Below are 14,428 nucleotides of genomic sequence, written 5' to 3' on the forward strand. Positions count from 1 at the left end.
GCGCCTCCCGGCCGCAGAGCCCGCCGCGCGGGGGAGCTCGGCCGCCGCCGCCTCCTCCCGCCGGCCCCCCGCCGCCCGCCGGGGCTTCCGAAGTTTCTGGGTCACGTGCCGGCCCCGAGGTCGCGCCGAGTGACAAAGTACACCGGGGGAGAGGGTGCGGGGGAGGCGGCCGGGCTGGCTGTGAGGAGCCGGGGGCCGTCGGCGTCACTCCGCGCGGGGGAGGCCGGCGTCCGGGACCCTGCGGAGTGGGGGCTCGGGGTGGGGGGGAGTCTTCCAGGGGACGCAGGTGGCTGTGGCCAACCTCAAGCGGGAGAGGGACCGACGCAAGAGGGAGGGGAACCCGTGGGGACTTGGCATAACTTGTCACGGGACTGCGCCTAGCAGGTCCTCCGGGCACAGGTGTTTGCGGCTGCTGTGCCCGCGTCCCTCCGTCTGCTTCCCTTCTGGGCAATGCAAGGACGCGAGAGGGTCTGCGGCATCGGGGAAGGTAAGAGGGAGACCCGCGCTGCACCCTTCTCCTGTGAGAACGCTGTGAGGCATAAGAAGGGCATATAGCTCTTCAACAGAAAACATGTAAAGCTAGAATGAAATAAACAGTGATGGCATTTCCATGTGTCCATCGTGGCCTTTCAGCTTAGATCAAAGGCGTTTGTCCAATACTTTACAGTTCGCAGGGCGCACACAGGGATTATTTCCATTTTTTAAGCGGATCTGTCACATATATGTAGGAAAGGAGTCTGAATGTGTATGTCGAGAGACAAGGGAGAAGAAACTTAGCTTTGCTTAATAAGCATGTATTAAGCATCTACTAGGTCCTAAGAACCAAGGCTACGATGTAAATAAAGCTAGGACTTCCTGTCGTTATGCTTCATCTTGGGTCCAGGAGAGGGAGGAAGGTTATACCCTTAAACACATGTTGGTAGTAAAATGGAGCAAAGGTGATAGTGGAGACATAGCAAAAGTGCCCTCAGAACACAATGGAAGGAGCAATTTGGGGGAGGGGGGCAGCACCTCAAGAAAGGAATGGTAACATCTTCATTGGTGTTTGCAGAATGGGGAAGATTTGGACTGTTCAGGGATTGGTGGTGGAAAGGGGGCAGGATAGGGAATTCTGGACAGAGAAAAGAAAAGAGAGAAGGCAGAAAGGTGTAAAATTGCCTCAGAAAACAGAGTAGTTCTAGGCTTGAGGAGAGTTCCTGGAGAGAAAGACTACACACTTTAGAATGAATTTACATGTGAGACAGGGATGAGAGGTGAACATCAGAAATGGTGAGGACGGACTCTGGCCACTGATCTTTTAGGACTGCTTGACATCTGAATTCCCTTCTTATTGAGACAGGGAAACTAAAAAGACCCATGAAGGATTGTGTTTTTGCTCCTTTTCCTGCCTTTATTCTTGCAAGAATCTTACACATGTCTTATAGTGCAGATAATATATATCCTGCTTATACAGGTCAAGGAGTTACTGATTTCTTTGGAGTCTTTCAGCACAATAGATTACATCTAAGGAGTGACTGGGTGAGGTCATCATGTAGACCAGTAACTCCAGACATCTTGATGCCAAGACCCCTGGCTCTAGGGCATAAGTAACTTATGGAGGACACTGGAGCACTCGCCCTTGTTTTGACTGGTTCCTGGATATATGAGAAGACATGTGCACCAGACCAGAACCCTCAAAAAAATACTCAGACCCCGAGCAAAGACAAGACTCATTCTCCTTTTCCTTTCCGAGTCCCTCAGATGCTCTGTCAGTATCTATTCTCTCTGTCTTCAGTAAACTCTCTTCTCACTTCCTGTCAGCTCAGGTTTGATTTCTATCCTATCCTGCGCAAAGCCAAGGACCCTCTTAGCTGGTCCTGTGGGACACCCTCTGGGTCCTCAGACGCAGCCTGCCTCAATCATTGGTTTTTAGAAACTCCAGCCGTGGAAGCCAGAAAGTCTAGAGCCACTTCCTGGCCAGGGACCCTCACGCTCAGAGCTTTTTGAATCTGTAGCAGGTGATAAAAGGAGCAGACACAGCAGAGAACCAGGTTTCACTCCAGTCTTCTGAAGCAGCTGTGACCGAGGTCAGGCCACCAGATTGCTCTGAGGTGCGATTTTGGCTGTGGTCTTGCATGTGCACTTCTCTCTGGGTTCCAGCCCATTTTCTGCACCTGGCTTTTCAGCCTTCCTGGCATCTGTGTGAGCCACCCATATCCTTTCATAAATTCCCTCTCTGTGTGTTTTGGCCAGAGATGATTTCTGATACTTGTAATTAAGAACTCTGACTAATAGGTTACGTGAGAGAGATCTGGAGGACTATTTCCTTTCCTAAAGAAGAAAAATAAAGATAGAAAATAAGAGCAAAGGAGGGACCTAACATTCCCTATTAGGTTGTCAGCACAGTTCAAGGTGTTTTACAAGCTTTCTCAGTTAACCCTAATGAAGAAGCTCAGGCCCAAAGAATGTAATTAAGTTCTCTAAGATTAGGCAGCTGGTCAATGGCAGAGGTAGAATTTGAGCTGAGGTCTTTTGACTCCAACGCACATGCCCTTTGCGCCATTAACGGGACACCTAGACCAGAGAGTTGATATGACGACGTATTTGTTTTATGCTCTGCCATCGACTGTATGAGTGCGTGTGACTGTGTGTGCTTGGGCAGGGGCACACAATGCCCAAAAGTTTGAGCACTGTTTGGTGTGTAAGCATACAGAACAATACTATTTTATTGGGCAAACTGGGACAACTTTTTTTTTTTTTTAAAGATTTTATTTATTTATCTGACAGAGAGAGAGAGACACAGCGAGAGAGGGAACACAAGCAGGGGGAGTGGGAGAGGAAGAAGCAGGCTCCCAGTGGAGGAGCCCGATGTGGGGCAAACTGGGACAACTTTTAAGAGTTGAGAAATTGGAAACGGGAGATGGACTGAGCAAAGAGAAGCCGCATGGGCACGGGAAGTGGGAAGTGAGTGCCCACTGAAGAAGTGAGCTTCGAATGCATGCTCTAAGCATGAGCCCATGCGCGTGTCAACAGGGTCTCAGGAGACTTGGGGAGGAGCTTGTGCTAGAGTGAGTCATAGAACACAGGGGTCTTGTCCGCCAACCTGGGGACCTGTTTTCTGTGTGTCACTCTGTATATCTACCTTCCAGCTGGAGAGGAACTGTTGGTCTAGCCTGCATCTTCCTGAGTGCCTGGGGCTCCCAACTATCCCTAAGAAGGTGCCAAACCGGATTAAATCACAGTGTGTGCCCATCCCAAATGCACCGTTATTACCAAGCTGATGGAAGGTTAAGAGAAACTTTGAGGGTACACCTAAGGATTCAAAACATTCAGCCTAAGGGACAGCAGGAGAAAAAAGGCAGAACAATGGTATTATTTTACTGTATTGTTGATGGTAGAGGGGCGACATCAGAATCCTGGTGTTCCTCCAAGTGCGGTGTTTGAACTTTCAGCATCAGAATCACATTAAAGTGTTTTCTTAAAATGCAGATTCCCTGGCTCTTGTGAAAACTAAGATCAGAAACTCTGGGTGGGGCCAGAAACACTGCGTCTTAACTGCCTTCCTTGAGCGCTTGTGCAGCCCTCTAGGGTTTCAAAGGTACCACCTCATTACTTTCATTGTTTCCCTGGGGAGCTGTTGAGTCGATGTTTGGAAATGAGCCTCAGATTCAGATCTGGGCATGCTCCAGTTACTCGTTTCTCCTGGCCAGATAGGACAGGACTCCCAGCAGAGATTAGCTTTTCACAGCCATGCAGGGTCTGAATCCCCAATGCTTGAAGCTCTCTGCTGCAACCAGAGACAAACACGTCAGAACATAGGCGCGGATGGGGCCAGAGCAGGACTTGAAGGAAGCCATAGCAAGAATCATGTGTCCTGGGGATTCGGGGGAGTGGAATAGCTGACTGCTTTGTCAAAGCAGCACACTCCAGAACAGAATTAGGACGTGAAGAGAAGTGAACCACCGCAAGGAGACACGCTGGTAGCTGGTAGCAACCCCATAGTTATAAATATAATGCAGCTTGAATCCTCTTTAAAACACGAGTTCCTTGCAGGCACACAGGCATGCATGTACGTGAATTCTGCTTAACAAAAGTCTTTTTAAAGCGCACAGATAACATCACGTTTCTACTTCTCCTTTCTGATCTTGACTTCCAGGAAGACTCTATGAGGTGTGACTTCAAAATTGATACCGTGTTTCTTATCTAAGTTTTGTTCAGCTTTCCTTCCCTTGTGCTGCCTTTTGGGTTTGTTATCTTCCCCATCAACCACAGCTTCAAAACCACCTTCAATGAATTATAAGTTTTCAGAAATCTAAGTTGAAGCAAGGAACCGAAATACAAAGATTGGAGATTCTAGGTGCCCTATACTGGAAACCAGAAACATTTTCAATCTGGAAGCCCTTTCATATTGAGGAATAAATTGTTTCATTAAGAAAATGCTTTAAAGAAAGGAAATGCAAATGTAGAGTGCAGGGTGCCAAAAAATTTAAAAAGCTTTACTGCCAAGAGCAGTGGTAAGTATATAATAAGTAAAAGATTGGGAAAATGTGCTGAAGATTCCATGTACTTGAAGCAGATTTAACCCAAAAGCCTGCTGTCTCAAGCTTCAGAGCAAACTACAGTGGCGTAGCGTGCTGAATGAGATGGTGTCTGCCTGCCCCATCCTGAGGCCAGACCTCACCAACAGTGGGCAGCCTCTGCCTGAGTTAGCTTTCTAATGACATTTCCCTGCAGAGGACAACTTCCAAGGACAATGTAGAGAAAAAAAGAGCAGAACATAAAATTGTATTACGGCATGGTCCCAAATATGGGAAATGCTGTTAAAAGAGTCAATGGAAACAACAAAAGACTAAGAATGGTTATCTCTGGGTAGGATTGTCATGCATTTATATCTTTTGCATAATCTTCTAGATCCTCTAATATTTATACAATGTAGAAAAAGTTGCTAGATTGTGCCACAATTTACTCAGTTTCTGGGACATCCCTGGAGGAAGGAGAGAGGCACGAAGAAGTGAAAGGTGTTTCGTCAGGCCCGTATCTTTAGGCAGATACAAAGCCCCCAAATGTACACCTGCTGTCATTCTGTCTCAATCCTAAGAAGTTAATCAAGTTAATTATGAGCAACTGAAGCCCTGGGAGCCCTTACTGACTGATAGTTCAACTATAATTTCTTTGTGAGTTACAGAGCCAAAGATGAAGTAAGCTTGCTTCTCTTTCATGAGCCCTTTCTCTGGGTTTTGCTTTTGTTTCTTTTTTGTTTTGTTTGTTTTTTTAAGATTTATTTTTTTTTGTTTTTTTTTTTAAGATTTTATTTATTTATTTTGACAGAGAGACAGCCAGTGAGAGAGGGAGCACAGCAGGGTGTGGGAGAGGAAGAAGCGGGCTCCCAGCGGAGGAGCCCGAGGTGGGACTCAATCCCGGAACGCCGGGATCACGCCCTGAGCCGAAGGCAGCTGCTTAAGGACTGCGCTACCCAGGCACCCCTTTTTTAAGATTTATTTACTTATTTGAGAGATAGGGCGAGCATGCAGGGGTAGGAGGAAGAGGGAGAGGGAGAGAGAGTCTTTTTAAGCAAACTCCGTGCTAAACTGAGAGCCCAACTTGGGGCCGATCCCAGGACCCCAAGATCCCCACCTGGGCCAAAACCAAAAGTTGGACTCAACCAACTGCACCACCCAGGGGCTCCCTTTTGTTTCTTTTTGTTTCAATGTTAGTGTCCTTTGGAGACCTGAACGACATCAACAGCCCCCAAAATCAGCAGTAGAGCAGGCTTAGTGATGGAGCCGTACCCTTTAGCCCAAAGGGGAAAGATGACAGAGGGCCTGTCTTCCTGTATTTTATCAAGGCTTTGGGCACTAGGCGTTGATGATTAAGCCAGAGGATTGCTTCTTAGCCCTACACATTCTCCCAGAGGCCTTCCTCCCCGGCACAGGTCAAAGATGGGACCTAAGAGAGGGAAGTGAGCAAGAACAAGTATGTCCTCTGATGCCCTCACCCCCAGAAAACAGGCAGGGAAGGGAGCTGGAATGAGAGAGCTGGAACACTGAGCATAAAAAAGAAACAGCTCAAATAAAAGACAGGTCATTTGTGGGCTCTCAAAAGCTGGTGTTAAAAAACAGCAGCCTTGATCTTTGTGTTGGTGTTGTACCGAAGGCTCTCTCCTAGAATTGTTAATTTCATACTCCCACCCCAATTCTGAGTGGGTGCCTTAGACACAGAGATTATCGATGTGGATTTTTGTCTAATTATTTACAAACTGTTTTAGGGTCTTTTCCCCTTTTCCTCATCTTTTCTTCTCTCTTCCCTGAATTCATTCATTTAGTCCATACACATTTATTGAGTGCTTACTATATTCTAGATACTATGCTGTCTAGAGATTAAAGATGAAAGGAATTTAAAAATGAATGAGTCACAGCCCCTTGTGTCGTAGAGTTTACCGTTGAGATGTAGCAATGTGTGTGTGTTGGGATGGGGAAGAGTCAGACATACAGTCTTTAACTGTGATGATGTGACAGGACCTATATTAGAACAAATGCCAGGTATGGTGGTAGAACAAAGAAAGAGGGGTCAATTACTCACTAGGAATGCTGGTCGGAGATCTCCTCAAGAAAAGGTCATCCCCGAGCTAAGTCTTAAACACGATCTGGGCAGAATTTCTAAAAGCAGGAGTAAAGCAGAAGGGAGTGCAGACACAAGCAACAGACACAGAGCAGAGTGGGGTCTGCTGCCTGGACCATGGTTTCACAAAGGGCAGAGTCAGCAATAGGGCCAAAAAGGGAGACTGAAGTCAGACCAAGGGGAGCCAGGTTGCCAGGTCTGAACTTAATTCCACAGGCTATGGACTACACGAGGATTTCTCAGAGAAGAACAAGATTAGACCTTTGTTTCAGCCACAGGGTGTAGGATGGATTGATGGGAAGAGCTCATTACAAGAGCTCAAAAAGGAACGAGCGTCGAAACCAGGGAAAGCAAATAGGAAGCAAATAGGAAACGGGAAGCAAATAGGAAGTGGGAGAGACATCACAGGGAGACACAAAGTAGAATCCGCACGATCTAACTGAGCAAGCAGAGGGATCAACTAAGCTTCGGGCTGAGTTACTCAAGAGCGTAGTTGTGCATATGGGCAACATCTAGAGATGGTGAGGAGCTTGGAAATCCCTTTTTTTGCTTCGGCAAAGCATTCTGTAATAAACATCCTTGCATATCCATAACCAATAGCTTGGAAGAAGAGCAATAAAGAAGGAGAAAATCTCGTAGAGGTCAGAGGCACTCATGGGCTGCGCGGGCTGGGGACGTCACTTTACTACTCTCAGCCTCAATTTCCTGTTCTGCAAAATGCGGATGATCCTATAATCTGTTTCACAAGATTGTTGTGAGAAGGAGAAATGAAATGGCCCTTATGCAGCGCTTAGCAGAGAGTCTGACACAGTAGCTTTTAGTGAACATCAACTACTATCACTATTATTATCGGCACAGGATGCTTACTGAACAATGTTAGGGTCTTAACTTAAACTAGCATCAGAAAAAAAATCTAACATTAGGAAAAATATTGTCCTAAAATGCCATGTGTTCTTGATGGTTTCTTAACACTCACTCGGTTGACAATCACTTCATACTTCATATTAAAAAAAAAAAAATAGATGTCCTCCAAGTCTCCAGGGGGTCTCTACCCATTTAGGTGAAATCTAAAGTTCTTACAATGGCCTTGTAAGCCCTGCAATGTTCGGCCCCAACTCCGTCCCCAATACCCTCTCTGTTTTCCTACTTGCTTACTTCACTGCAGCCAGACTTGCTTTGCTGTTTCTCACTCATACTTGACGTGTGCCCACCTTTGGGTTTTGTCACTTGCTACTCGCTCTGCTTGGAATGCCCTTTGCCTGACATCTTTATGGTTTGCTTCCTCACTTCCTTCCACTGTTTGCTTAAATTTCATTTCCTCATATAAGGCCTTTTCTGAACCCCCTAAATTGCAGCTTCAATCAGTCCCTATTCCCTTATCCTGCGTTATTTTTCTTCATTGGACTTATTGTCCAATAATATGTTCAGACATCTTATTATATACGTAATTGTTTATTTCTTTATTGTCTATTCCTCACTATGTTATAAGCTTTGTAATGCTGAATGTGTTCTTGGCCCTAAAACTGAGCTTGGTACTCTGCAGACTTTCCATATATATTTATTGAATAAATGAAACACTTCCTCTTGTAAATACTCTCTTGTCTTGGTTCCCCTGGCTTTCTCCTTGCTTCTTCAGACATTCCTTTTTAGTCATCTTTGCTGGGTTTTCCTGTTCTGACTTCTAAATGCTGGTGTTCTTCCGGGCTCCATCCTAAAAACTTTTTTCCTCTCTTCACTCTCAGCCTAGGTGATCTAATCCATTTCTATGAATTTAAATACCACCTCTATGTCCAAATTGCTTCAAATTCTGTCTCTAGCCCAGAACACCAGATGCAGACAGCCAACTGCCTACTTGACATCTCCACTTGAATGTGTAAGAGGCATTTCAAAATTAACATATCAGTAACTAAATTCTTGATTCCCCTGCCATACACACCCCAACCAAAACCTACCACCCTCCAGAATTTCTTTCTTTTTTTTTTTTTAAGATTTTATTTTTATTTATTCGACAGAGATAGAGACAGCCAGCGAGAGAGGGAACACACCGCAGGGGGAGAGGGAGAGGAAGAAGCAGGCTCATAGCAGAGAAGCCTGACGTGGGGCTATCCCATAACGCCAGGATCACGCCCTGAGCAGAAGGCAGACGCTTAACCGCTGTGCCACCCAGGCGCCCCCAGAATTTCTGAATAAGAAGATCAATCTGGTTGAAAGAGGGAAAAACTGATCCATTTACATAGGATTTTACTTAAATAAGATTGAAAAAAATAATCAGTTGTATCAAAGAAGAAGAGGAGCAAGTAATAGAAATTATGAGGAACATTGGACCCTCTTTGGTACCAGCACTGTCCTCCCTTCCCCAGTCCTTGCTATTTTAGAAAAAGACACGACTTGCCACTGGGTTACTCAAGCCAAAACCCTAGAATTCCTCCCCTTCTCTCACTTCTACAACCAGCCCATCAGTTAGTTCTTTTTTCCCCCAAAGTACAATATGAAGCCATCCTCTCCCCTTCATGTCTCCTGTCTCTTTCCTGTTCGAGGTCACCATCACCTCTCACATGGACTTCTGAAGGGACCTCCTACCTATTCACACCATGCCCATTCTTGCTGCTTTGAACCTATTCTCCAAATAGCAACAAGACTGATCTTGGGGTGTAAATCATGTCATGACACTTTTTAAAAAAATCTTTCAATGACCACCCACATACTTAGTAATACTTGAACTCTTGACACTGCCGTGTCCAAATTCCTGCTGATCACTCCAACCTCAGCATGCATCTTCTCCACCTGAGTTCACACACTACTGTAACATCGACCAATCTTCTGTGTACTCTGATGATACACCAAACTATTTATTGTCTGAGACCATTACATATGCTGTTCCCTCCATCTAGAATGCTCTTTTTTTTATCTTCACATGATTAGCTCTATTCTTTAGCATTATTCTTGTATTAAATGGTGTCTCCTCAAAGAGATTTGTCCTGATTACATATCTAAAAATTTAGCAGTTAAATTTACATATTGATTTAATATGTCAAAATAAGGTAAAGCAATCTTGGCCAAGGTAGAATAACAGGGAATGACTTTATCCAACATCCTAAACAACTAAAAATTTGATCAAATATATAAAACAATGTTTTCAGACACTGGACATCAAGGGGCAGAGGTGAGTAATCCCTGAAAGAACAGAACAAACAAGGTGAGCGGTGTGATTGCCCCAGGTTGCTGTCTGGAGAGAGTATCCAGATGAAGCAAGAGGGGTAACCTAGGCATAGCCCTGTGATGTCTCTGGGTTGAGGAGATGGAGTTGGTGTCTAGGTAGGCCACAGTGACTAGAGTTTGCAGGGCAGAGTACCAGAAAAGAGAGAACAGTACAAAGAAAGAGCTCTGGAAATCTGCTAAGGATCTCCCTTGAAGCTCCAGCTGAATACTGATTTGTACGTGTGTGGGAGGAAACTACACAGTGCCAGAGAAAGAACAACCTGAAAGGATTAGAAGGAACTATCCTTGAAATTCACACAGGGCTAGAAATAGTTTATGTTTCCATCAGCCAAAACGGAAAAACTTCCAAATTCATGGCTTGTCAGGCAAAGTACTAAGAAGAGTATTATATCAGCAGAGGAGGAAATTAGCCCCAAAGGTTGCTCTCATACCAAATAACAAAGCTTAAAAGCAAGCCTCCAAAGGAGGAAAATCTATACTCCCAACTGTTTCCAAATAACATAACTCTGTCCCAGAAAAAGCACAGGAATATTTATAAGAAGACAAAAATAGGCAGCATTCAAAAAGATAAAATTTACAATTGTCATCAAATCAAATATTACCAAGCTTGCAAAGAAGCAATAAGGAGAAAAATCAATCAGTAGAACCAGACCCAGAAATGACACAGATGATGGACTGAACAGAAAAGGACATTTAAGAGTTATTGTAACTACTTCTTTGCCGATTTGGATGCCTTTTATTTCTTTGTTGTCTGATTGCTGGGGCCGGGACTTCTAGTATTATGTTGAACAACAGTGGTGAGAATGGACATCCCTGTTGTATTCCTGACCTTGAGGGAAAAGCTCTGTTTTTCCCCATTGAGAATCACATTTTCTGTGGGCTTTTTGTATATGGCTTTTATGATATTAAGGTATGTTCCCTCTGTCCCTACACTGTGGAGACTTCTAATCAAGAAAGGATGCTGTATTTTGTCAAATAGTTTTTCTGCATCTATTGAGAGGATGTTATGGTTCTTGTTCTTTCTTTCATTAATGTAGTATACCACGTTGATTTGCAGATGTTAGAACCACCCTTGCAGCCCAGGAATACATCCCACTTGGTTGTGGTGAAAAATCCTTTTAATGTATCGTTGGATCCTATTGGCTAGTATCTTGTTGAGAATTTTTGCATCCATGCTCTGTAAATCTCCCTTTTGGTAGGGTCTTTGTTGGGTTTTGGGATCAAGGTAATGCTGACCTCATAAAATGAGTTAGTAAGTTTTCCTTCCATTTCTATTATTTGAAACAGCTTCAGAAGAATAGGTATTATTTCTTATTTAAATGTGTGGTACAATTCCCCTGGGAAGCCATCTGGCCCTGGCCTCCTGTTGTTGGGAGATTTTTTACTACTGCTTCAATTTCTTTGCTGGTTATGGGTCTGTTCAGGTTTTCTATGTCTTCCTGTTTCAGTTTTGGTAGTTTATATAAGTTTCCAGGAATGCATCCATTTCTTCCAGATTGTCTAATTTGTTGGCATATTGTTGCTTATATGTTCTTAAAATCATTTGTATTTCCTTGGTGTTGGTCGTGATTTCTCCTCTTTCATTCATGATTTTATTAATTTGGGCCCTTTCTCTATTCTTTTTGATAAGTTTGCCTAGGGGTTTATTGATCTTATTAATTCTTTCAAAGAACCAGCTCCTAGTTATGCTGGTCTGTTCTTTTTTTTTTTTTTCTTCCTATTTTGGTATCACTTATTTCTGCTCTATCTTTATTATTTCTCTTCTCCTGGATTTAGGCTTTATTTGTTTCTCTTTTCCCACCTCCTTTAAATGTAATATTAAGTTGTATATTTAGGACTTTTCCTGTTTCTTGAGAAAGGCCTGTACTGTAATATACTTCTCTCTTAGGACCATCCCAAACATTCTGAACTGTTGTGTTTTCATTTTAATTTGCTTCTATGTACTTTTTAAATTCTTCTTTCATTTCCTAGTTGACCCCCTTCAGTCATAGTCATTTGAAGGGACACATGCACCCCAATATTTATAGCAGCAATGTCCACAATAGCCAAACCATGGAAAGATCCCAGATGTCCATCAACAGATGAATGGATAAAGAAGATGTGGTGTATTTATATATAATGGAATATTACTTAGCAACTAAAAAGAATGAAATCTTGCCGTTTGCAATGATATGGCTGGAATTAGAGCGTATTATGCCAAGTGAAATGAGTCAGTCAGAGAAAAACAAATACTATACGATTTCACTCATGCGGAATTTAAGAAACAAAACAGATGAACATAGGGGAAGGAAAGGAAAAATAAGGTAAAAATAGGGTGGCAAACCATAAGAGAAGCTGAACTCTAGGAAACAAACTGAGGGTTGCTGGAGGGGAGGTGGGTGGGGACAAGGGATAATTGGGTGATGGGCATTAAGGAAGTCACTCGATATAATGAGCATTGGGTGTTATACACAACTGATGAATCACTAAATTCTATTAATACAGTATATGTTAACTAAATTGAATTTAAATAAAGAATAAAAAACAAAGAGGATGCAATGGAAACAAAAGCTTTCATAGTAGTTCCAAATATATGCCAAGAATAAAACTAACAAAAAAATGGCACAACCTTTATGAGAAAATCTATAAAATTTTAGTCAAGGACATTATTTTAAATCTAGCTTCTTATGGTACACTTTCTTCCTAACACATTAAATTTTGATTTAAAAAAAAAAACAGGGGCGCCTGGGTGGCACAGCGGTTGGGCGTCTTCCTTCGGCTCAGGGCGTGATCCTGGCGTTGTGGGATCAAGCCCCACATCAGGCTCTTCTGCTATGAGCCTGCTTCTTCCTCTCCCACTCCCTCTGCTTGTGTTCCCTCTCTCTGGCTGTCTCTATCTCAAAACAAAACAAAACAAAACAAAAAAAACCCATATTCTTTGCAACTGTAACAAATGTAACTCAAGAATGGGGGAAAAACAAAAATGCAGTAACAAAAAAACCCGATATTGGTTGAAGCGCTTGTTTTGTCGTCTTCCCCTCAAACAACCCCCACTGGATTGTAAACTTCTCGAGGGAAAAGATCGTGTTTCTCGTGCTCCTCACTGCACCACCCGACACCTTCCACAGTGCTTGGCACAGAGTCGGCCTTTCACAGTTCTAAAACATGAAGGAACTTCAACCACTCTCTCATCCTCTTTTTCTCTACCGGCTTTGACACAAATTACGCAATAATGCGCAGGAATTGCGCCAAGCCTTCCACGTGACCGTTCCCCGCCTCGTCCCAGCCAATCAGAATGCTTTGAGCCTGTGACCAAGCTCCCCCTCCCTCCACCCCACGCCCACTGCCCCACGAGTCCGTCTCAGACTGTTTTTCTCCCAGCGAGGCCAATGCGGCTGCGCACTGCGCCCTGATTGGTCGAGTGCTGCAGGCCTTCGCGCGCAGGCGCTTGCCGCGGTTACTAAGGGCGGGAGCCCGGCGAGGGCGCCGGCGGCTTGTGGTGTCTCTGGCTCAGGTCGTCGAATCCTGGCCTCGCTCGCCATGCCAAACCGCAGGGCCAGCCGTAATGGGTACTATTTCTTTGTGCAGGAGAAGATCCCCGACCTACAGAGACGAGGCCTGCCTGTGGCTCGCGTAGCTGATGCCATCCCTTACTGCTCTGCTGACTGGGCTGTAAGACGGGAAGGTGTTGGGGGGGGGGTCAGGGGGGCCCAGGGGGCGGACCAGGCAGTTGGGCAAGTGCGAAGGCGAGGCGACAAGGAAAGAGGCCTCGAGGAGACCAGGGACCCCTTGCCGCCTGCTGGGGGGAAAGGAAGCCCACCCGTTCCCGCCCTACAAACCAAACCACTTACAATGTCTAGGCTTCTGCTTTTGAGGCCTAAGGGCACTCGGTCCTCATTGTTGTTTCTCTCCTTTCTCAACCCCCTTTAATGTCTCCCAGCTTTTGAGGGAGGAAGAAAAGGAGAAATATGCAGAAATGGCTCGAGAGTGGAGAGCAGTCCAGGGAAAGGAAGCTGGGCCTTCAGAGAAGCAGGTAAAGTTAGCCTGGGAAGAGCAGCTACCTGTCCGGAACATACATGTTCACTAAGTGCTGGATGAGTGAGTGGGTGAATGCCAAGGGGGGACTAGTGGGTGATTCAGTTTAGTGCAAAGAAGAATTTTTCATTTTTTTTCCCCCTGGTGTCAGAATGCCTGTTAAAAAGCCAGCAGGTTCTCTAGCTAGAGCACATGTCGTTATTATTTGGTGGTGAAAGGCTGGGGGAATCCTTATTAGGAAACCTGCAACCAATAAACCATGATCAGTGATGAGAGTGTTGGGTTTTAAGGTTTGTACTAGATGGTCTCTAAGGGTTCCTTTCAACCCCTTTATGATTAAAGACCCCTCCCTTTTTTTTATGTTTAAAAGTAGCTTGGACCATTCTTTTTAAATGACACCCGGAACCAGGCAAGCCGTTGTGTTTAAAATTGAAATAACAAAACTTACACATGCTGGTGAATGTTAGTATGCCTTAGAGGTAACAGTTGAATAAAGCTGATTTGGGTAAATTTATGTGTAGTAGAATGATAAAGTACTAAATAAAAATTTTCTTGTTGATTTGTATCAGGAAAATTCAGTGTAATTGTGGACTCTGCC

At 44.4% G+C, this 14,428-nt stretch overlaps 1 protein-coding gene across 2 annotated transcripts in view; it reads left to right on the top strand.

Moving 5' to 3' along the window:
- Window positions 1–322: 322 nt before the first annotated feature.
- The window catches only part of MAEL (maelstrom spermatogenic transposon silencer), a 39,277-nt gene continuing 25,171 nt past the window's right edge, over window positions 323–14,428 (top strand). The window contains exons 1-3 of one of the 2 annotated variants that reach the window (XM_034667725.1): window positions 323–487; window positions 13,384–13,467; window positions 13,736–13,828. In XM_034667725.1, coding sequence (XP_034523616.1) covers window positions 13,772–13,828 — 57 coding nt within the window. In that variant the 5' untranslated portion in view covers window positions 323–487; window positions 13,384–13,467; window positions 13,736–13,771. Of the gene's footprint in view, window positions 488–13,238; window positions 13,468–13,735; window positions 13,829–14,428 lie in introns of those variants that run through there. The other variant, XM_019808056.2, reaches the window with a different exon arrangement.

Source organism: Ailuropoda melanoleuca, chromosome 8 (assembly GCF_002007445.2).
Source record: "Ailuropoda melanoleuca isolate Jingjing chromosome 8, ASM200744v2, whole genome shotgun sequence".
Lineage (NCBI taxonomy): Eukaryota > Metazoa > Chordata > Mammalia > Carnivora > Ursidae > Ailuropoda > Ailuropoda melanoleuca.